We start from the raw sequence: 23,764 nt of genomic DNA on the forward strand, positions 1-23,764 counted from the left end.
CCCCCCTTTTTTTTTTCTTTTCTTGCAGCCTGTGTTTGTCTGAGAATGAAGTGATGAGTCTGCAGCTACCTCTGGCCTCCTGTCCTTGGCTTGAGATCCTCCTCCATTTTAGATGGATTGGAAGACAGGTCACAGGTCAGTGCGATCTGTGCTCCAAGAGAGTACTCTCTACAAACTGTGAAGATATCGATCATGATGATTATTTTTTTCCCCTGTAATTTCATGATTTTCTGCAATGTCTTGACGCTTTCGAATCTGAGCTGCACTAATACAGTGCACTAATTCCATTTCCTATGGAGCATTCTAGCCAGGCTGCCCCTTTCTGGTGTACAATTCAATACCATAAATCTTAACAACATTGTCTGAATACTGGAAATCGGTATATACCCCTGGATATAGCAGAGCATTGTTGAGATGTATTCTGCTTCAGGTCAAAGTACCCTGGCATGGCTCAAACCTAAACCTGAACCTCACTATCTAAACCTCAGTGTACAATCCACTGGACGAAGACAGACCAGACACTCCCACTGTGACTCAGAAGACTTTAGCTGGCTAAACTATGCCATAAGACAAAATTTGTTTGATTGATAATTTTATAAATACGGTGCTCTCCCAGCATTGCTTTTAAAGTTTCATATGCTGAGATGGATATGAGTTATTGTTTCAATTTCACTTGAAATGATGAAGATAGTGAGAGTTAGTTGTATGACGATGAGTTTGAGACATGTGTGACAGTGACATCATCACCTCATCTAATTTGCATATATAATTGCTACCAAATTTTTCACTTTAACAACAAATATTGTGGTATTCAAATTAATGGTTGTTGTGTCAAGTTATTCCATTGTTTTGTTTTTCAATGCGCAATTGCAATGAAACTACTTCTCCAATGTTTGTTGTGGGGTTTTGCTTTTATTTATGAAAATCAATATGAAGATGAAATGACATTTCACTTCAAGCTATTGATCACAACACAGTGTTTACGATGATTATAAGGCCAAGCATACACATCAACTCTGAGATAAACTCTAGGAGTACATTGTACTACGTCATATCCTAAGGCCGTATTGGAAATTAGGTCAAAAGCAGTCAGCCTATCCAAAAGCTAGTCTTATTTCAAGAATATTTGTAATATTTCAGTAACTCCTAATCAACAATATTCTTCTTAAATTAAGGAGACCCAAGAAAGATAAAAAGTTGACTTGATAGAAGTTGCTTGATGAAAGGTTGATTGTCTATCCCATCTTTATCTGGTGTAGACCCATCACTGGTATTCCAGGCAAGCCTCTCAAATGCCAGACTCTTCCTGAAAGTCACACAACCAACTGTGTCAGCTCTCATGGAGGGAGGCCATCCCATTGTTGCCATGGCAACCCTCCTGTATGCCCCAGGATCTATCCCACAGGTGAGGTGAAAAAAATACGAGCAAATGTATAAAGGCAGATGTTTGTGTACTTCAGTTACAGTTTTATCCTGCTGTCATTGTCAGTATTAAAGTGAGATACATTCTTTAACAAGCAGATACATAGATGATTGGGTATGTATTTTTGTTGTTGTCCATGAAAGCTTCTAAACTACATTTATTTGTCATCTGGTGCAACATTTGGAACATAATGTAAGTACAATACATACAGATTTTGTTTTTTCTTATCATTTATGCATTGTATTTGCACACACATATCCCCATGGGTCTAGGGCAATTACCCCCTGAGCAATTACCCCGGACCCTTCCCCTGACACTAACCCTAATCCTAATCCTGGACCTGATCCTAACCCTAACTCAAACTCTAACCCTAAACCTAACCCTAATCTTTACTCTAACCTTACCACTAACCAGTATTTAGCTTGGGGGGGGGGGGGGCCTGATACGATCCCCACACAATAGAAAAATTATAATCGTTGATATGAACTTCCTGATCATTCTTTGATAGGATAAGCTAGAGTTGCTATTTTTATGTTTGCATGCACTACTGTAAAAGCACATGCATTCGCAACATGAAACTTTCACAAAGTGCCCCGGCATTCATTGCATTGTGTAGGCAAAAACTTTGTGTGCATTTCATTTTTTGCAAATCTTGGTTCCTCACAAAATTTGCGATAGTTTCATGCAAGTGAAAATTTCTGGTTTTTTTTTATATGTTAAAGTCCTAAAAAAGGAATTTCAAGATAACTGATATGATATGTTGTGATGTGATATGTGAGCGTTCTTTGTTTAAGTAAAACTTTGTCATGCTATCATCTAGGCATTGACTCCAGCCACTAGTGAGGAGCAACAGCTCTGGAAGGTGTCTGCAGAGAGACTGAAGCTGGTACTCCGTCCCTACCCAAAGCTGCTGGCAGCCATCTTCCCCCCACCCCGTGTGGGTGGGGTAAAACCACAAGATATTTCAGTGTACCAACTTTTACAGGTATCTATAATGGAATCCCTTTAACATATTCTGTCTGTGTGTGAAAAGTCAAACGCACACTGATGCGCTTATCTGTGAACTAAACACACCCATCTGCACACCCTCACTGTATTTTTGTTTGTTTTAATACCACAGCATACATGATATCTGAAAGTATTTTTCTTGATAGATGCACAGGTGAACCATAGAATCCATGGGCGTCATGGTGGGGGGGGGGGTGCTTTGGTGTGAATGCACCCCCCTTCAGACCCTTGAAAAAATAGTTTTACTTATCAAGAATGCACACACAATTTAAATCTCCATGGTCTCGGAGGTGGGATACCCCCCTCCCAGACTCTCCCCGCTCGCTCATACGGGCTCGGTCACCTCGCTCCCTTGCATGCGCGGATAAGAGGCCGCCTTCTTTTTTTTTTTGGCTTGCTTGTCAGCTGAAGAAACTTGGAAGTGGAACCAGAAATATATACATGCACCCCCACCCCCACTCCCCCACCCTTGAGAAAAGCTGCTGATGCCCCTGGAGTCTGGCCTATACTTTCAGCTCTATAGATTAGACAGGAGACTTGATATGCATACCAGTAGATTGCATAATGATGGTGATGATGATGATGATGATGATGATAATGATAATTGTGATCCAACATTTCATGCTGTATCATGTGGTCTCATGTATGTCATATAATGTTTTCTCACTAGGGCAATGCTCCTCTTGACCCAAGGAAACTGTTTCTGTGGCGGTCCACCAACAATGTGGCCAGCATTGAAGGTATGTATACGTGGTGCCATCTCACGGCTGATGCAAGCAATTTGTATGTGAAGGAGTACACAAATGCAGCCAGTGAAAAAAAAAAAGTTAGAAAAAGGAGGAGAGAAAACTGTGGAAAAAAGTTTTACAACTCTTCCATGGGGCAGCTCGCTCAATCTGTTATTGTATTGTAATGGTAGAAATCATCCTTGATATTAAACATTACTCTTCATTTCAATCTGTTGAGGCTTGTGAAACCAATGCTGCTTGAAGACGCATTGAATTTTTGTGTGTAACATGATGCAGATACTTCAAGTGAGATGCCATACTTTTCCGACCCGCGGCTGATCCAGCGGTACGCCTACACAGAAGCCTTCAGCTTCACCTACTACCTGAAGCAGGGCCGACCATCCTTTGCTTACATCACCTTCATCACCAGCCTGCTACAAGCAGGAGAAGAGGTTACCAAGACAACGTGAGTTCATCTGGAATTGTGGCTGGCATCATACAGCGTACACTTCTTTTAATAGTGGGATCTTGAAAACATTTAAATGAAAGTTGCCTATTATGATTTACATGGTTTTTAATGCACATGGAGTAGTGGAAAGCAATTCAGAAATATTGAACAGTTTCTAACGAAATCAGCAGCTTATCAGATTTTGACTATTGACCATTTTAGTCATATGATTGTGATGTCATATGAGCACTGGTCTATAATTACGCACAATGTTGATGGAGAGCAACAAGCTAAAAGCTGCAAGTTTTTCTCTTGAACTGAAGACTTTACAAGACGCTATTTCCTCCTGCGTCCTCGATTCGCAACAGGTTGTTCCGCGTCTACGTCAAGGCTTACATCACTGCCCTTCACAACTTTGCCAATGACGGCATCTGTGCTGCGTGCGTCGCCTTCATTGAGATGCTTGGGAGGGACAGCCTGTCACTCAGGACTGATGTCCAGACGGCCAAGACCATTGCTGACCACCTGTGGAGTCAATCTGCAGACTCTGGCGGTGACATGAGCTCCGGGCCAGTTGGTCAGCTGGGCGCAAGCTATGCGGAGAGGAGTTTGAAGGAGAAGAGGGACGCTTCGGACAGATATGTTGGTGTGTGGATAGGGTGATAGAGTTTTAAGTTTGGAGCTGGTGTAATGCAGTTTTCATATACATGTAGAGAACTATATATCACCTCTACTCCTAATCTAGGAAAAATTTGCTTTCTTGACGTTTACGTTGGTGACTATAACCTGTAACAATAAGAACATCTAAAAGGGTAAGATGTAGTTCTAACACAAAAACTACAGTGTATAAGTAGCAGATGAATGATCAAAGCCGCAATATTGCAGAAGCTTAATGCAACACGGAGAGACAAGATGGAATGCATGGATAAAAAGGAAGACAGGATGGAATGCAAAATAATTCATTTAATAAAGAGGAGGCCATCTCATGTACACAGTGTCTTTGCAGGCACTGAAAATAGCATTGGGAATTTGTCAAGAAATGACTAGTGACAGTTGTAAAGGTGTCTTTATGTGGCTGTTATTAATGTGAAAGTCTAGTTTGTTGAGCAGAGCAAGAGTGGTATGTGCTTATTCAAACTATTTCTTTGCCATGTTTTGTGCATGCCTGACTTTTGATCTGCCATGCAGTTAACCTGATGATGTCCTGTGTGAAAGGCAGTGAGCTGTGCACCCAGTCTGTGCTGCACAAACTGGAAGATGCCATTTCCAGTAGGGTGGATCAGCTCAAGGTTGAGAGGTAAAGTTTAATTTAGTTAAGCTCAGAATGCATACATAGATGCAAGCAAAGATGTAGAATGTAGAATGCATTCAAGTGAATGAAGTTGACCATTGTTAATGTGGAAAACTCTTCAAAAGATTATATCAGTGTTTTGCTTTGAGGCTTTGAGTAACTCTTGGATTCAGGTATATATTCATCACAAGTTTGAAATCATACCAAAGGGACATAGTGTGATGTTTCATCATGGAAGCACCTTGGACCTTAAAACAAAGGAGTTGAATTGTTATTTAAATTCATCAAAATCTGTATGACTGCATGTAATTCTTGAAATTTGTGGTATTTTTTGCCTTATTTCATCTTAAATTCTGTGATTCATTCTGTGCATGTGAAACTGAAAAACAAATAATGTAAATTTCTTCATATCTATTTTCATGGTATTTTCACCTTTGATTAACCTCTCCATCAGTAATTGTTTATCTGTGAACTTGGAACTTAAAAATGCCAAGATTCATGAAAATATACATGATTACTCCTCAACTAAAGGGCAATGAAATTCTTCTTCTTTTTTTCAGGGTGAGCTGGAGTGCTGCTGAGGAGTGGAACCTGGCTGTGATGTTTTGTCGTCTGCATGGTGTTGCCATGACAACTGCATTCCTCAGGGAGTGCACCAGGGCTAACAGCTGGCTCCACTTCATTTGCTTTGTTCAGACACATCAGTACCCCAAGCACCAGGTATCTATTCTTCCTTTGCCATGGCTTTTTTTTCCTCCTTTTTTCTTTTTGCATGACTCTAAAAGTGATCAGAAAAGTTGCAGTATTTATTGTACTTCAGTTCACAGTACTGTAAAATGAGGAATGTTCATGTGCACTTTAATTTCGCAAATTTCGCGAGAGCCAAGATTCAGGATATTGAAATGCACACAAAAGTTCTTGTCTACACTATATGCATTGAATGTTGGAGGCAACTCGCGAAAAATTTAATGCTGCGATAAAGGCCGTCGGCTCCAATTCACAAAAATTTCATGCCGCAAAAATATCGTGTTATTCTCCCGTGTTACAATATTGTACTGATATGCGATACAGTGTGTACATGTATGTATTATGTTATGTGTCATTAGAAATAAAATGAAATGGCTGTGATCAGGACTTCTGAGATTACGTTAACCCTTACGTTTTTTTTCTCTATCTTTCTCTTTACAAGAGAGGTTGCTTGTGTTTGTTTGTCCGTCTGTTTGTTTGTTTGTTTGTTCATATGTATAGGTCTGTAAGTGTTGTACACCGATATATTATGTCTAGCTAATTGCTTTTTGATGTTATTTAGTCTTTTTGTCCACGAGGAGACTGCAAAATACAAGCTTAGCTTTTTAGCATGTCTCCTCCATTTCCTGCAACTTTAGTTTCAATTCAATTTTCATTGTTTACTTTGCTTTTGTGATGCGTAGTATTGTCAACTTCACATATTTTTCTTTGTTACTACATTGCATTGATGTTGTGTTATTTTGTGTATGAAAATGTTGTTGGAAATGAAATAAATGAAATGAAATGAAAAATGAAATGAACCCTTCTGCTCAAAGACATAGTAGAAATGCAACTGTGAGCACCAGAATTGTCAGGGAGGCAGAGTAGTGGACTGAGAGAACTCTACCATCCTGCATTGTTAAATACACTTTTCCTATCTGCTCTGACTTGAAATTCAGTCTTCTGGCACCTGGTCAAGCCCCAGGCCCTTCCTTCATCTGGCCCTACTCTCCAGATGCCCATTACACTTCTCAAGGGGTATTGAGACTGGACATTTTCCTCTATTGCTTCTTTTCCCATCATTTCTCTTTGAAACTGCCAATTTGAAGCACTTCAAAGTTTCACTCAAGACTCACATTTTTCACCAGACATTCAATTACTAACTCTCTTGTAGGAGTCTGTACCTTTGAATGTTTCTACAACAGATGCATGTCACTATACAAATGTTGTGAATCATCATCATTGTTACCTGCCTGATTTGCTGATAAAATTCCATGTTTTACCACAGGTCCTTGACTTGGTGAAGTCATTCCAGAGTGACACCATCCGGGAACACTTGAGCCACGCCCTCTCTCACCTCATTTATGGTCCTGCCCCCTTTCAAGATGGAGAGGCTTCGGCAAGCAGCCCAGGTGGTCCAGGTGGCGCTAAGTCCAAGATGCCGGTCAAAGACTACCGGTCAGCCTACTACACCAAGATGGGCTTCCTCCAAAACATGTCAGGTGCTTCCTTGAGTTCCAGTGTTTGCCATAAGTCACATATTACATTGCATCTCCATAGATAGTTTGATAGATAGAAATATAGGTAGAAAGATAAAGAGGTATTTGCATTATTCTTTGATATAAGTTGTTTTGATGTACTGTGTTTTCGTCTATATTGAAGATAACAGTCTGACAAACTACCTTGTTCTGTGAACATGTGCAAAAAAAGGACAAAATATATAAATGCTACAAATCCTATTACACTGTGTAGGTGCAGCAACTGAGACAAGTGATGATGCTGATGAGTCAAGTGGTGATCCAGACCGGAGGAAACCAGCATCTGTGGAGGAGCAGACAGCCACGGAGGATGATGCCTTAGATGGTGAGTGTTAATATCATGACCCTGGTTGAAGGATGGTGATTGTGAATGCCTTGACCCCAATTTAGGGATGGTGAGTGTTGATGTCTGAACCCAGGTTGAAGGATGGTGTGTGTGAATGTCTTTACAGTGTGAATGTCTTGACTCTGGTTGAGGGATGGTGAGTGTGAATGTCTGGACCCTGGTTGAGGGATTCAATTCAATTCAATAATGGTTTTATTTCAATCGCATTGTAGTCAGAGACTGAATTGCACGATTTTACAATGGTGAGTGTGAAGGTCTTTTGACCCTGGTTGAAGGATGGTGAGAGTGAATGTTTGAACCCTGGTTGAGAGATGGTCAGGTCATTAAGTGCCTCCTCTCACAGCTTAAACAGAAAATGTATGCACTATGGGCTCACAAGGACCATGTTTTAGAAGAAAGAGTGCTAATGATAGATGTTATGCTCTAGCTCTTTGAAAGTAAGACTGCTCTTTTGATTGATATTATGATAAACCAAGTGATAGAGAAAGAACCAGGGTCTAATTTGAACTTCTCAATTATCATCGTGCATACTATGGCAATTAGTAGCAAACTTTTTCACATCCCTATTAAAAGTGGCACACAGCCATGAAACAGTCAGATTCTAGATCATGTTTTTTAGGTCTTAAAGATTTTTTTTTTATTAGCAAGAAGGTGAATTAGTAAGGACTGAAATCATGCAATAATTTCATTACAATTCCTTTGGCTCCATATAGATGACCAAAATTCACTTTAAAAGAAGTATGAAAGAGGAAGTGAAGTACAACTTGCCTTTGACTGTTAATAAAAAGAAAATTGCATGATGTGGATAAAGATTTTCTGCTTTTCTGCTTTCAATGTCACAGACCTATTGATCAGTGATCTCTCCCAAGAGCTATTTGAGATTGTCTTCCAGTGTGGCAAACTTCCCAAACCTTGGCGAGCATTCCTCATCCATGCTGTACTCTTGGAGCAGCCTGTGCTGGCTGTCATTGCTGCCTGTCATCAGGTATGACTACGTTGCCACAGCAACAAGATTTGAATATGTCATAAAGATTTTTTGTGTACTTTTATTTTTTTTTTTTTACTTTAACTTGGTTGAAAAGGAATCTACAAACTCTTTATGCGTGTGCCTTCATTATTCAGAGCTGCCAACTAGTACTGATTTTCAGTAATTTCTACTGAAGTTGGAGAAGAATACTGAAGGTTACAAGCAAATTACTGATTTTCAGCCATCAAAGTACTGAAAGACTTTTACAAAAGTTGGCAGCTCTGATAATGGTGCATCTTAGATGTAGCTGACATCTAAGTGATGTTCAGAGCACCAATATAAATCATTTGTTAGTAGTATTTTTACGCTGCAGCCACCCCCCCCCCCCCCCACACACACATTTGTCTTTAAAAAAAAGAAAAAGAAAATGAAAAACCCTCACAAAATCACAAACACCCAGAACTTTCCAAGGGTTCTGTCTGGAGATCCTTGCAGTGAAGCAAGGGGTACCATTGACCCTTGACCAAACCACATGAACTACATTATGCCCTTGACCCCCCCCCCCCCTCCAAAAAAAAAAAAAAGAAGAAAAAAAAAAAAGATAGAAAAAACATTCCACGGCCCCTGTATAGTATGATTCTGCATCTTGAATTATATGTGTCTATATAGACCCTATGCATTGCAAAAGCTTCTTGCACAAGATGTCAATCTTTTCAGTATTGAAAGTAACAAATTGCTTACCTCAGAAGATTATCTTAAATTTTTACATGTGCAAGAAGCTGTTGTTTGCAAGAGTTACGGTATAGAGTAAGACACCAAAATGCAGTACATACAATGTACCATGAATGAAATGTGCGGAGCATACACGCGAATTTTGTGTGGGTTCCCATCCGCTGCGTTTGATGTTAGAAATCCACTTCTCCCGCCGCTGTTTTGAGAGTTTCTGCGAGTATTCACCTTGATGCTGCAAAACTGCCGGTATGCTGTAGAAAGACAAGTCCTTCTCTCGGTTACTGCTGTTTGAGCATCCCACAACACAGCAAAAATTCACCATTTTGGAAAGCTTTATCGAAGTAATAAAGTCGAAACTGCAGACAATGCCACCCACAAGGGTCTTTGTTTACCTTGTGAATGATGAATAGCCTAGGCCTCCAGTGCTCATGCACGCTCGCTTGCCCTCAGAGTGAGGGCGTGCTTTGGTTTCTAAGGCTGTGTGATGTCACATGCATAAGGTCTATCGCCAAATTAACTGTCTCATTTGTTTAACCTCAGGGAGCTAACATCCTGGACTGTCTGTGCTCATGGCTGTATGCTGCCCTCGCTGACGACCCCAGTGTGGAGAAGGTCGTGGGGTCAGCATCCTCTGTCAAAAGTCATAGCTGGAGCCTGGATGAGCTACAGTCTCTGGCAGACACTGCCATGGAATCAGGGAGAATCACTCTTCTGACCAAGGCTTTTCACATATTTGACAAGGTGTGCATCTCATCACTTTCACATCTTTATTCCTGATACCAGTATGATATAGCAGTAGTTCATAATAGATATTCACATTTTAAGATTCAAGATTCAAGATTTTTTATTGTGTGTTTGAATGCAGAAATTTGCCTTTCACTGGCAGAAAGAAAGAAAGAAAGAAAGAAAGAAAGAGTGTGAGCAGCGTACTGACAAAAAAATTGTACCAAAAAAAAAAATGATGATGGTCACATGTACATTTATTGATTACATGAAAAAATATCAGATTCTCTATTTTTATATCAAAAACGTCTACAACCATCTCAGATTTGTTACTGCTTTTTGGCCCCACTTAAATGCTGTTGGCATTAAAGTTCTTGTTGGTTTTATAAGGAAATATCATTGTAATGCTGTCTATACACAAAAAGTTTCCTTTCATTGACGTCGTGGTGATTGACAGCTGTCGGCAGTGGGGAGATTGACTGCGCTTCCATCTAATTGTTTCCATTAGTCTATGTCTTATAGTCGCTGAAGAAAAAAGGGCTAAAATTTATCATTTGGTACAATTGACATGACAGATGAGATTTCAGAGGATGAGGTCCCTTCTCTGCTCAAATTTAAGTGATGTTTTGATCGGTTTGTAAATGTCTGAAACATACCAGTCGCAGATGGTGGCATATATATGCAGATTGTGCTGATGGTGTAACTGATTTATTGACATGGTGATGTTTGTTTGTTGAGTCTCATTTCATCCCACCTTTTTGTATCTTTTCAGAAGGGTACCCTGAACCCTTTTCTGGATTTCTGTGAGAATTTCCTGGTGCACCGTGACAGAAACCAGTGCAAGATTGATCTGGAGTTCTTCCATGAGGCGATCCTTGCAGTATGTTCTTTCCTTTACTAAAGCCGTTAAGAAGAATGTTTTCTTGCATCACAAACCTACAAAGATAAAAAAAAAAATCACACAGGTCTCTATCTCATTAGACCTGTTTGAGGTTAAAATCATTGATTTCCAACTGTTGCTATTTCTGAATGACTTTAGTTCCTCTTCAATCTCAAGTAAAAGCTCAGAAGCATTTCAGTCAGTGAAAGCAGTTTGTGTTTATTTGTTTGTATGCCAATGTTTCTATAGTTAATAGAAACTGTTTTCCTCCATATTTACCTCCGCCAAGGGAGGAGGTTATGTTTTCATTACCGTTTGTTTGTTTGTTCGTTCGTTCATTAGGTAGTTAGTTTGTTAGTTAGTTAGTTTGTCCATGTGCAAAATAACTCAAAAAGTAGTGCACGGATTGGGATGAAACTTGCAGGAAAGGTTGAGAATGACACAGGTAACAAACGATTAACTTTTGGTAGTGATCCGAGAATTTGGGAGGAATTTATGAAGGATTTTTGATATTTTGGCAGGTAGGGTCAATGAACTTGTGAGTTCAGGCTGCGCATATATGAGGTTTGCCTGCGCGCACTAAAGTGCGTGCTCTAGTTTCTGCTGGGGCGAGGCGTGCCGTGCAGCTGAGGGTTTATGACGTAACAGAGGCTTCTATATTGGGAAATCAGGCAACTTTCAGCACACAATGCTATAAGTACGTATGGGTGGAAATCACTGATTTCTCTATGGAAGAACAAAATCAGTGGTGAAAATGATTTGCATGCTTGGCGGAGGTCTGCGCTCTCAGAGTGCTTCTCTAGTTTTGAATATTAAACACCTGAAAACATACAAAGAAGTGAATACAAATGCAAAAAGTGAAAACAACCAAAGAGAAGTACTACATGAGTTGTTGTATCCAGATTTGTTACCGCTTCACCTTTATAATGATAGTGTCGGCGACGCAGCAGCATGAGAAACCAGCCAGATGTAGGCACGCATAGGCCACGGCTTGGCCACTTGGAGTGGTTCCAGGAGTCAGCCAATCACATGGCCCGTAACATACTCCTCTCTTGCGGCAGCCAATGGGAAATCGGCTTCCTTCTGGAGATCCTGGCAGAGGCCAACTTTTCTAGAACTGTGGGAATGGATGGTGAGTTGGCTCCGTTTGAGTTTTGTGTGTGCATGTATTTATAGTAATGTGTGAGGTTGTCAGGCTTAATACGTGCGTGTGTATATCTTTCAAGATTGAAAGTGATCCATTACGATGAAAGCTTGATAGAGTCATTGAGCATTGTTTGCCTAATTTCTGTACCTTAGAATTTCCATGACATCGTGCTTTCCAATTACATAAAATTTGTTCCACTTTGATGTTCAGCAGTAACAGATGAGTACATGGCCATGTTTCATGAAGACTTAAAATTGATTACCTAGTTGATTTCAACTCTAAGTGTATGGCAGCCTGTGTGGTAAGGAAATTTAAAATTGATTTTATCTTTTGGTAAAATGGGGCCCAGGTAGTTTTTAGAAAAATCATCTATGATGTTAGATACAGTCAAGTGCACAGAAGGAAGGTTTTTACTAGTAAACACAATACATCAGTGTCAAACATGTTTTGTATAAATATGAAAATGTTCACATTTCAAAATATACTTGGACCATATAACAGAGGAATTAGATAAAATATGCCATCATTTTTTTTTTTTTGCTCAAATGTAAAATTTCACATTTTTTAGCCAAATTACCAAATTTTTAAAGTTTTGTTTTTTTTTCTCTAGTGTCTCCATTGTTAACTGTTGAATGTGGTGAAGAGTTGCATGTTCGTCCCTGACAGTGTGTCGGTCATTAATGCACCTTTGTGTTTGTCTTTTCTACGGTCAATAGTTCCAGATTACAACAGACTGCATGGCTTGAAAAAGGCTCTTTCAGGAACTGGGCTTGAGCTCAACCTGAAGAAGATGTTGGCATCAAATGGAAACGGTGATGCCTTTGGGGAAGAGTGCCGCTCACTCCTGGCCAAACTGGAGGAAGTGAAGAAGTTTGACCAGGCGAGGGAGTTTGCCCTGGTGGCTGGCCTGTCCACGGACAGTGTGGTCATTCAACATGTGAGTTCCATGAGCTAAATTTTTTAGAAAATCACCAGATATTGATCAGAAAGCCGAGAGATTGTTGTAAATTTAATTTTAGATCATTTGTGACCATGCATCACAAAACCACCCAAAAAATTGCCAGACATGGAATTTTAGTTGAGGGCAATGGTGAAAAAAACAAAAAAAAAACAAAAAACCAGAGTCCAAACTTCAAAATGATGCATAACTCAGTTTTAATTGACTTTCCTATCCTATCTAAATACTGTGAAGGAAATGCACACTACAGAAAAGTCTTTACTGAAAGAGGCTTTGAAGTTAAGGGTCTATTCAAAAGCTACTCTCATAAGGCTTTGCTCTGTGCAATGAATGGGAGGAGAAACAGGATATGATACTCCATAGCAGCCACAATGAAGAGATTATCAGATTACCTCAGGTGTAGCAATGTGTCTCAGTCCAACAGGAAGGCCAAAGTGACACAATAGGGATTAGGGGGATTAGATAATCTCTATTCAGTAAGACAGTTAAGTTTGTAGACATCAGTGCCAATCAGCAAACATAGCACTGCAGTGTGTATGCCGAGAGATGCCCAAAGCACAGTAAGGGTTTAGAAAATATGACAGTGCTTGCATCATCTATTTATATAACAATCTGTAGCGTTAAAAATGTATTAGTTGTGTATACAGAATGTTTGAATGTAATGTATTTTTTTATGTATTATGATTGTTATTATTTCATCTGTTTTGCTGTATAATCTCTGTATATCTGTGTAATTCGACTTTTAGTCGCCGACTCAGATTTTATTTGAATAAAGACCTTTTAATCAATCAATCATTTAATCAATCATCTGCATGCTGAACAAGCGCTCCACTAGATGTGCTTCCTGCTTATGTTTACTTCAGTGCACAGGTTATGGTAATAAATTTGCCTCAAGTATGAAACATGTAACTTAGAATGTAATTGTAAATCTAAATTTAATGATATGTTATTCTGTGCATTGTTCCTCCAATGAATTCTGTGCAGGTTTTGAGCGATCTCTCCCAGTTTATGAGCTCTGAGGCGGGATCCACCGATGCAGGCAGAATTGCTTTTTGGATCAAGAGCAACGAGACATTGATGAAGGTCAAGTTGGACCCACAGACCGCTGCAGAGTTCTACAAGGTGTGTTGGACATCTGGGCTACAAGATTGCACTGCCCTTTGCAAAGCTTTTTCGAACAGAACCTGAGCTTTGATTTTTAAGAAGAGACTATTGCAATGGATGCAATTGAGATATGCAGTCCAAAGCAAACCAAAGTGATACACAAGTATGCAGCTATTTTGAATGTTCTTTTAATACTGGCCCCCTACATATGGTTTTGGACATGGAAATGCATGATTTCAAAATGTAATAAACAATGTTTTGTCAATGTCAATCAAACTTTCAAGAGAATGCAGTGCTTTTCTTTCCTTGATCTAGACTAAGCTGTTTAACATTTCTCTTTGAGAGAATGATAAAATAATGATAAATGTTATTTTTCATGAATTACACTATAAACAGTATCTCCTTCAAGTGAATATATTTCATAAGTCGGTCTGTCTATCTGTCTCTCTCTCTCTACATACACATATACCCTCCTACTTATTTGTTTCTTTAATTAATGTATTTTTATCAATCTACCTACCTATCTGTCTATTTATCTATATATCTATCTGTCCACCTATCTAAACACTAAACAAAAAGTAAGTTCCCCCTAAAACAAACCTCTGTAATTTATGAATCAGGAACCTTTGAGGAAATCTGAATACAGGATCATGAAGCTGTATTTCTTGGCTACCTTTCATTCGAAATTTAGTGGATATCACTTGGTCACGCTTGAGTGAGCATGACTTAAAGTCAAAATGGCCACTTTTTGAAGTTCACAAGCCCAATTTTGCAACTTTGATTTGGTGATAACGGAACAAATTTCAATTTTCCAGGATAAAAAGGCATGCAACGTTTAATTTATGTGCTTCTTATTGTACCATGTGACTTGTGCACAAAATTTCACGGTTGAGTGAACACGGGGTGAAAATTACCAAAATGGCCGATTTGACATGTTTCTCGTGGTAATTTCTATCAATTGAGATTGAATTCCTGTGTTGAACAGTTTTTACACACAATTCACGTAATTTCACGGTTGAATGAGCACATTAAAACAAAGAAAAATAACAATTTAAATTGTGCAGTAAGAATTGCGATAATTTTGCGCACTGAAATCGACTGTTTAATGCTTTTTGTATTGTGTTTAATACCACTGTGCATACAGTGATCACGCTTCAACGAGCATGTGGGGCTGGAAAACCCTTTTTACCCTATATAATACAAAAATATTCATTTTTTTTAATGTTTTAGTTGAAATGTTGGGAAATTACTCTGATTTCAATGAAAAAAAATAACATTTCAATAAAAAATGACATTGTGACATGCTTCAGTGAGCACATAAGACGAGCAACGTGTGCAGGTCAAAACCATTCTCGTGGTTGAAATTCCCGTACGATTCACATTTGTTTTGGTTATGAAGACGTGTTCAGCGGTGTTAGCGGATAGAGTCTAAAAAGTGAGTGCAGATGCTACCCATGATCTGTGTTATATTGACATAACGATCACATAATAGTCAACCAACATTTTAATCAACAATCATCACCATCACAATCATCAACACCACATGAACAACAAAGGCCACTATCTCACCACAATCAATATCTGTCTCCAGACTCAGTGCATATTTGCAGCACGGGAGGATATTGATGTTTAACAAACGTGAAATTTGGTACCATGTCAATGATTAATTGCATTTATTTTCCCTCGAGTTAATGCATGACTTCATGACGTCACAAAGACATCAAGAAGTTAATGCCAAAATTAGTATTCAGTAGCGAGAACAAAGGCCCGGAGATTTGATTTGCATAATTTCTCATCTCTGCCCCAACAAGGGGATTTCATCAAACTACAGGCAGACCAATTTCCCAGGAATACTTCAATATTTAATCAAAAGTAGCCACAGATTTAACGGGGTTTCCGGCCCCATGTGCCCTTTGAAGTGTACAATTTTGAAGGAATGCCTAGGATCACTGAGACATTTATATTGGTCCTAAAACGCAATGATGAAATGTTTTTCAGTTGATTTCAAATGCAGAATATCAAAGCAACACCTGCTGGATGATTTCAATAAGATAAATCATTGTTTCATAATGTGGTCATTCAACCGTAAAATAAACCACATTGCATGCAAAAGCCATTGCTAGCTTTCAAAATCATAAAATCCTCCTCTTCACATGAACTTACCATGGGGATTATGGCCAAACTGCCAATTTTTCATTATGTAGGGTAAAAAAAGGGTTTCCAGCCTCACATGCTTATTGAAGCGTGACTGAAATGTCAGGTGGTCACTGATATGCGTGTGGGTGTTAGCTCAACATAAAAAAAGTATCATACAGTTGATTTCAGTGCACAAAATTAAAGCAATTCTTACTGCACAATTTAAATTGTTATTTTTCTTTGTTTTTAATGTGCTCATTTAACCGTGAAATTACTTGAATTGTGTGTAAAAACTATTCAACACACGAATTCAATCTCAATTGATAGAAATTACCACGAGAAACATGTCAAATCGGCCATTTTGGTAATTTTCACCCCGTGTTCACTCAACCGTGAAATTTTGTGCACAAGTCACATGGTACAATAAGAAGCACATAAATTATACGTTACATGCCTTTTTTCCTGGAAAATTGAAATTTGTTCTGATATCACCAAATCAAAGTTGCAAAATTGGGCTTGTGAACTTCAAAAAGTGACTATTTTGACTTTAAGTCATGCTCACTCAAGCGTGACCAAGTGATATCCACTGAATTTCACATGAAAGGTAGCCGAGAAATACAGCTTCATGATCCTGTATTCAGATTTCCTCAAAGGTTCTTGATTCATAAATTACAGAAGTTTGTTTTAGGGGGAACTTACTTTTTGTTTAGTGTTTATAATATCCCTCTGTCTATCAACTCTGACATGTGAATTTATATACTGACGTGTATTAAAGTATGGTATTCATGCCGGTCTTGCTTCATCTATAAATTCATTGTTACATCTCTGTGCCTGTATATAGCTACATATCTATGTGTGTGTGTACTCCTATTTTAAATGTCTCTTTACCAAACCTCCTCCAAACAGACACAAGTCTGTGAAACCAAGCTGACGGGAGATAAACCAGCCAGGGAGAAGGCGTTTCTCCTGGGCCTCGCACACCATTGGTTATCTCACCACAAGTCTGGTGCTAGCCAGGGTATGAAGCAGTCAGTGGAACAGGAGGTGTGGCAATGGAGGCTGCATGCAGAGGTGGACAAGGTAATGACAGGGTAGCCATCATGTAGTCTACATGTTCATCCTGGGCTGTGCTTTCGAGATTCCAATACATTGTTCATGTTACTTGTAGACATTGTACATTTTTGTGATGTCATAGCAGAGTTGCCAGCCATATATCTTTACATAGTTTGTTTTTTTCTTCATGAATAGTATGAACATATGCTTTTGAATTGAAACATGTATATTTGGATGCTTTGTTTTGTTATGAGTTGGCCTAGCGTGGTTAGTATGTGCAGTTTTGACTGTTTTTTACGCCAAAAAATTATGTTTGTTATCAAACTACTGTGGTGCTGTAGTACTGTGGTATGTTTTATGATCTGCAGAGGTAAGCAGCTCTGTATTAAGTCATGTACCATTTAAGATTTTCTATTGTAAGTTTTATGAGATTTGTGAGAAGATGTTATCCTTATGTTATGGAAAGACAAAATCATCTTTAAATGTGGAAACGTTATATTTTGGGCTGAAAACATAATGAAGAGAAAGAGTGTCTTCTCAAGCTTTTGACCGCGACAGCTTCATTAAAATGTATGGGAGACACCTTGTATGTTGATTTGCTGGTCACGAATAATGGAATTTGTCTAATTTTGACTCGAATTTCACGGAGTTCTATATGAATGTGTGAACAGGCCAGACAGCAAGGGGAGAGGTGTACCAGCCTGGATCTGTCTGGTGGACACAGCGGTGCTTCAGACTGGATACCCAAGTCAAGGGGTGCAACAGAGCTCCTCTACAGTGTTGAATCTCTGCCCCCAGGGACCCAGGCCACCTGTAGCCTCCAGACCCAAGAGGTAAAAACCTGCCAGCAATCATATCACAGATTCACCTTGGATACACAGGAGGACTTTAATCAATCAAATCAATCAGTCGGTCTGTTTGCATGGAGGCAGATTATTTTGATCTGTTTCAGTAGCATTCATTCTTTGTTTGTCTTTCAGAACAATGAAAAACAAAATTAGGGAATATTTATTGTGCAATAAATTGAGCATGTTTTGATATTTACATATCTGGAAAGAGTATAGTTACTGTGCATTTTTTTAAACCCACTATTCCATTCACTGTAAAAGTGGATATTTTCACGTGAGTAGTTTTTCACACTCTCCCGAGTAAGATGAATTTTGCATGTTTTCAATTTCACAAGAATCATAGTGGTAAATATAAAAAGCAAAAATGTTTGCGTCCTTTTGTTTTCGCACTTGCTTCTGGCCGTGTGAAATGTGTTAAAATTTCCACATTGTAGAAATTTCTGCTTTTACAGTATGCATATGCTATATGCCATTAATCATCCCAAAAACTCTTGTGTTCTGTCCGTCCCTCACAATATTTACTAGGAGGAGAGTGCCCTCAATGGGATGATTGACAGTCTGCTGCAGCAGTGCTGCCTTGCCCAGGCTCACCGATTGGCCGCTCAGTTTGGCCACACCTACCGTGACCTCACGATCGCCCTGACCTGTCTACAGTTGATGCAGGGTACGGTCACACCAGAGGGGATTGACCCCAGCCTGCAGCCGCTGGTCAAGAGAAGGACCAGCCAGCCCAAGTTGGCCCGGAGGCCAAGCAATCTGGCCCTCTTAGGCCCCCCAACGGGAGTGTACGGTGGACGCCGGAAGGGACTCAAGAGAACCCCTAGTGGTAAGAATGGGCCATCTGCCATGTTTTAACAACGTCCTCTGTTTGGGAAGCCTTACCTGATTGTAGCTGTATTGAAGTTTATTTATTTTAACAGCATTCATCATCATTGACATCATTATCATCTTTGTGATCATCATCAACATCTTCCTAAAAATCAGGACTTTGATATCTTCATCACTGTTGACTGAATGGACCCAGCATGAAAGGCTGTGCTCCCACACTCGCCCAATAACTGGAAACTTTTTTTTTTTTTATTGGGAACACTGCTTGAGTACACTGAATGTCAATGTAACAAGCATTTTATTTGCTAGTGTTTTTGTTTTGCTTTGCTCTCCCACTTAAAAAGGGTAAAAACTGAATCATAGAGAGCAAGGGCCACTGTAACAAACTAGTTCTTTTCATCGTGTTGTGCTGTCTCACCCACAGTTGCAAGTCTGGGTATAAACCAGGAGCTGAGCGCCCCAGGGCCGGATGAGAGACTGGCTACCATGGAGGCTCTTGCTGACCACACCCTGGCAGCAAGATCCTGCTGTGACCGCATCACCAACATCTACAGAATCTCACAGGTGGATTGGAGGATCTCAAAATTCTGATTCAGATTTAGATTCTCTATGTAATATTCAGTGCGTGCTTGCTTGATCTTGATTTTAGTTTATATCTGCTGAGGGTGTCCCAGGTTCTGGGATGTCTAACATCTGCTCTCCATGCTACTATGTTTAGTGGATCAATAGCAAGACAGTTCGCATATATTCCTGTTGGCCTTGATAATTCAGACTAACTCGTCCATGCTCAACGACCTAGAAATTTAATTTCCATAGTGAGATGATGTTAAACATTGTACAAATAAAACATTATTATTACGGAGAACACAAACAACAAATACCGAAGTGACACTCCATGTAGGTACTACTTGCGATGGTATCATGGTTATGTGGTTCTGTTCTGTCTCTGATTGTGTAGGTGCTGGGCAAACCATATGATTCACTGATCAGACAGGTGCCTTTCACTACGGTCAAGTCTCTGCTGCAGTCCAGCCATCCAGACTGCTACCTGCTGACCAAAGATTTCATTAGAGCCAATCAGCTGGCAGACAGTGAGGTATTCAATGCATGTCTTATTACAGTGCATTCCTGTTACGAACATGATTATAACAAAATTCTGATTACAACGAAATCAAAATTCAGGCCTCAACATTATCCATTCTATGTTTGTTATTGTTAATTTGTTTGGTTATAACAAAATTTTGATATATCGAAAGAAAACAGTCATCCCAAGGATTTCGTTACAACGGGAGTCCACTGTACATACTTGTCTTTGACGCCATCTTGTTTATTGTTTTGTTGTGTTGTTGTTGTTTTTTGGGATTGCCACTGTCGGAACTTTGAACAAAGCAATTTCACCTAGTAATGTATAAAGTGCCAGGGATGACTTCTTGATAATCCACAAATATATAATTATGGTATTTTATTTTATTCATGATTTTTTTCTTAAATTCTCTGTGAGATTAATAAACCTTAGTCAGTTATAAGCAGACTGACATTGTATGAAACATTAGTCACAGTTGTTCACTTGATTGGTCTCTTTTCTTTCTCTCTTTCTTTGATTTGCTGCAAGTCCCCATAGAGTTTGTAATCAGCACACCTGGTTCCTGTAAAGAGTTGGTCAAGGCAGAAGAGTGGGGGGTTAACATTGTAATTTTCAGTGCATAATTATTTGCAATTACATTCTCTCTCTCTCTCTCTCTCAGGTCGCAAATTTTCTGGTGGATGTTGTGATGACAACCCTGCAGCAGAAACTAAAGAGAAGAAATAGTAAGATTCTAGCTTCTCTGAAATTGATCTTTGTGTTTCTTCCCAAGTGAACAAATAATAAAGTCATTTAACAGGAGGCTTGGAAATATGATACCCCTTTTTATACACAGAGTAGGTCACAGGAGCTCTCCTGAAGCACTTGAGTCCGTTCGTGCAGAAAGTCACCACCCACCAAAACCACGCACGAAGTGGCTGAGAGAGGTGTTGCGTATCTGTGATGGTAAATGTCACGAGTGTGGGAAATTTGAACATATAAATTGTATGCACAGTGTTTGCGGTATACCATTTCCAGAGCGCTCTAAAAGCTAAAAGTTGACTATTTATACAGAGTTGAGAGCACTTCTAGGAGCGCTCCTGAACTATTAAAATGTTGAGAGGGGTGTCACTTTTGAGCACTCCAGGGCTTGCTTCTCTGCTCATGCACAGTTTAGAGCACTTTAGGAGTGCTCTAAATGCCCTGTAATTCAAACATTTAAGTTAGTGTTCATGTCATACATGTACCCTTTGTGAATTATATAGTATGTGGAATGTAATAAGCTCAGCCTGTGGATCTACTTCATTTGTTGCAATGCATCATTGTGTGTGTGATGTGATTAATTCAGCGACAAAGGATGCATTATGTAATTATTTCACAATGGATGAAGGGTCCTTCAAAATAATGGTAGAGCCTATGCCTTTTTCATTTGCACAGTGTTGAATGCATTCTCCTCCATCAAACAAAGAAAGTGAGAAGAGGGACTTTAAGTGATGATTGTTCAAAGTAGCAGTTTGTGATGTTATTGGATGAGTTCTAGTGTTAATGACTAATGCTGGTGGTAGATATTCGCGACCAGTTTGTTACAACTTTCTTGTATGCTTGTGTTGGTGTGTATTTGTGTGCTTTAACATTTTTTTCATTGTGTATTTGCCATATGTTGTTGTGAATCAAGACTGGAGGCACAATTTCATGAGTGGTTGAATTCTTGCTCAAGAGCCACAGAGACAAAATGAGAAATGAGTATTTTCCCTTTTCAAGAGAAAAGTTAGTGATAACCACTGTGGAGATGATGTACAGCACATTTGTGGTATGAAATGCAATATTCTAGGGAATATCAGTCCCCTCACAAAAATTGTGAAAATGAAAAGACTGAAATTTACCATGCTTGCAGTATGTAGTCATGCATTATCAAAATATTGCTGTAGTACACTGGACATTCTTTGTCTGACAGGTAACCTGATACGTACAGCCCCTGGTGCCTCCAGCGATGCCCCTTCCCCAGAGCGGGTCGACAAGGTGACCTTTATGAACTTGGCCAAGCTGTGTAAGGACCCGGCCAACTTGGGCTCCAGGCTCCTTGACGAGGCCACGCAGATATCACGCTCGGATCTCAGCACGTCTCGGCCAGGTCAGTCTAGTTATCATACTTTGCCCTTCATCTACCTTTTTTATTCTTTTTTTCTTGTGTGTATCTCAGATCTAAGAAGTAGATTATTGTATATGTCATATATTTAGGAAGTCTAATTTTTGTGCGAAACAGGAATTTCTGATAATTTTGAGAGTTGTTAAACGCACAGAGAAAAGTATGCCTGCACATCACATTTAAAATAGTAGTGGTAGTGGTAGTAGTCGTAGTATAGAAGTACTGGTGGTAGCAGTAGTAGTGGTAGTGGTAGTAGTAGTAGTTGTAGTAGTAGTAGTGGTGGTAGTGGTAGTAGTCTGTAGTAATAGTAGTAGTGGTAGTAGTAGTAGTAGTGGTAGTGATTGTAGTGGTAGTGGTAGTAGTCTGTAGTAGTAGTGGTAGTGGTAGTAGTAGTAGTAGTAGTAGTAGTAGTAGTAGTAGTAGTAGCAGTAGTAGTAGTAGTAGTAGTAGTAGTAGTAGTAGTAGTGGTAGTGGTAGTGGTAGTAGTCTGTAGTAGTCTGTAGTAGTTGTAGTAGTAGTAGTAGTAGTAGTAGTAGTGAGAATAGTATCATCAACATCATGATAATCATGAACTATTATTTTGTGGTTTACAGCCTTGAGTCTGGAAGTTGAGCTCATCATTCGGGCCCATGACTGCTTCACCCTCAGCTGTAACATGGAGGGCATAAGCTCCGTACTGAGGGCTTGTAGTGACTGTGTTGCTGCCCTCACGCAGACAGAAGAGTACAGTCTCATGGTATGTATTCTGTTTATGAAGTGTTTTCAAGTGTACATGCCCACGTGTTTGCGTGTTGGTGTGTGTAAAGTGTGTGTTGTGCAGCTAAGATGGATGAAGGAAGAGTTTGTGTGTTACTTTTTGTGTGTGTGCATATCTGTGTTGTGTGAGTGTATGTGTTTGTTTACCTGAACCTTCAAGTAGACTGCTTCAAGTGTATACCTAGACAAGAGATATTAGCTGTGTATCTTTATTTTGTATATGTGAATATCTCTAAATTTGTTTACCTGAACATTCAGGTACAGTGATTCACATGTACTCCTTGACAGGAGATACAGATTTTGTTTAAACATTTTGGATATTAATAAACATTCATGAGGAATGTAAAGTTTGTATAGCAATAAATGAAATCGAAATTATAAAAAATTTGAAAAAAAGTAGATGTACAATATACATATGTGTGTGTATTCCTTCATATCTACACCATTCCAGAAATACACAACAGTTAACAATGGATAAAGGCTACTTGTAGACTTCCTTAGTTACTAAGAAAGTGTAACAAACTATATTAGCATCTTTTTGATACTTCTGAAATCTGACCTAATTTATGAAAATGTAGAATGGTCCATGGTGGTTGCTGCATTGTTCTATGGTGAGATATTTGGGAAGGGGCTACGACGGGAAGATACGACGGTAGCTGTTGGCTTCCAGCTGATTTTGTTCATTACAGTGTATGTCAAAGGTTACTGTACGAGCTGAAATTTTCGCGGTGGTTTTATTTTTGCGACTTACGCGAATCGCCTTTGAACTGCGAAAATAACAACGCGCGAAACAAAAACGCGCGTGAGAGTTCAAGTAAGTTCAGTTAGACCCTCACAACTGCGAAGTTAACAACACGAGAAAATGTCCTCCAAGTAGCAATTCGTGAAAATATCTGTACGTGAAAATTTCAGCTC

General features: G+C 39.3%; 1 protein-coding gene across 1 annotated transcript in view; it reads left to right on the top strand.

Annotated features, from left to right (window-relative positions):
• The window catches only part of LOC139740456 (spatacsin-like), a 45,513-nt gene that overhangs the window by 16,288 nt on the left and 5,461 nt on the right, over positions 1 to 23,764 (top strand). Inside the window, exons 15-38 of the mRNA XM_071651053.1 lie at positions 29 to 135; positions 1,260 to 1,405; positions 2,244 to 2,408; positions 3,102 to 3,171; positions 3,457 to 3,625; positions 3,976 to 4,253; positions 4,796 to 4,904; positions 5,459 to 5,618; positions 6,913 to 7,126; positions 7,377 to 7,487; positions 8,351 to 8,493; positions 9,748 to 9,948; positions 10,703 to 10,810; positions 11,744 to 11,942; positions 12,674 to 12,894; positions 13,900 to 14,037; positions 17,062 to 17,246; positions 17,885 to 18,041; positions 18,582 to 18,882; positions 19,309 to 19,448; positions 19,843 to 19,980; positions 20,630 to 20,693; positions 21,902 to 22,078; positions 22,687 to 22,829. Of these exons, the coding sequence (XP_071507154.1) occupies positions 29 to 135; positions 1,260 to 1,405; positions 2,244 to 2,408; positions 3,102 to 3,171; positions 3,457 to 3,625; positions 3,976 to 4,253; positions 4,796 to 4,904; positions 5,459 to 5,618; positions 6,913 to 7,126; positions 7,377 to 7,487; positions 8,351 to 8,493; positions 9,748 to 9,948; positions 10,703 to 10,810; positions 11,744 to 11,942; positions 12,674 to 12,894; positions 13,900 to 14,037; positions 17,062 to 17,246; positions 17,885 to 18,041; positions 18,582 to 18,882; positions 19,309 to 19,448; positions 19,843 to 19,980; positions 20,630 to 20,693; positions 21,902 to 22,078; positions 22,687 to 22,829 (3,844 nt within the window). The remainder of the gene's footprint in view (positions 1 to 28; positions 136 to 1,259; positions 1,406 to 2,243; positions 2,409 to 3,101; positions 3,172 to 3,456; positions 3,626 to 3,975; positions 4,254 to 4,795; positions 4,905 to 5,458; positions 5,619 to 6,912; positions 7,127 to 7,376; positions 7,488 to 8,350; positions 8,494 to 9,747; positions 9,949 to 10,702; positions 10,811 to 11,743; positions 11,943 to 12,673; positions 12,895 to 13,899; positions 14,038 to 17,061; positions 17,247 to 17,884; positions 18,042 to 18,581; positions 18,883 to 19,308; positions 19,449 to 19,842; positions 19,981 to 20,629; positions 20,694 to 21,901; positions 22,079 to 22,686; positions 22,830 to 23,764) is intronic.

The sequence above is a fragment of the Diadema antillarum genome, unplaced genomic scaffold, assembly GCF_040938485.1.
Source record: "Diadema antillarum isolate AM-2024a unplaced genomic scaffold, OU_Dant_1.0 seq00000854_RagTag, whole genome shotgun sequence".
Taxonomy (NCBI): domain Eukaryota; kingdom Metazoa; phylum Echinodermata; class Echinoidea; order Diadematoida; family Diadematidae; genus Diadema; species Diadema antillarum.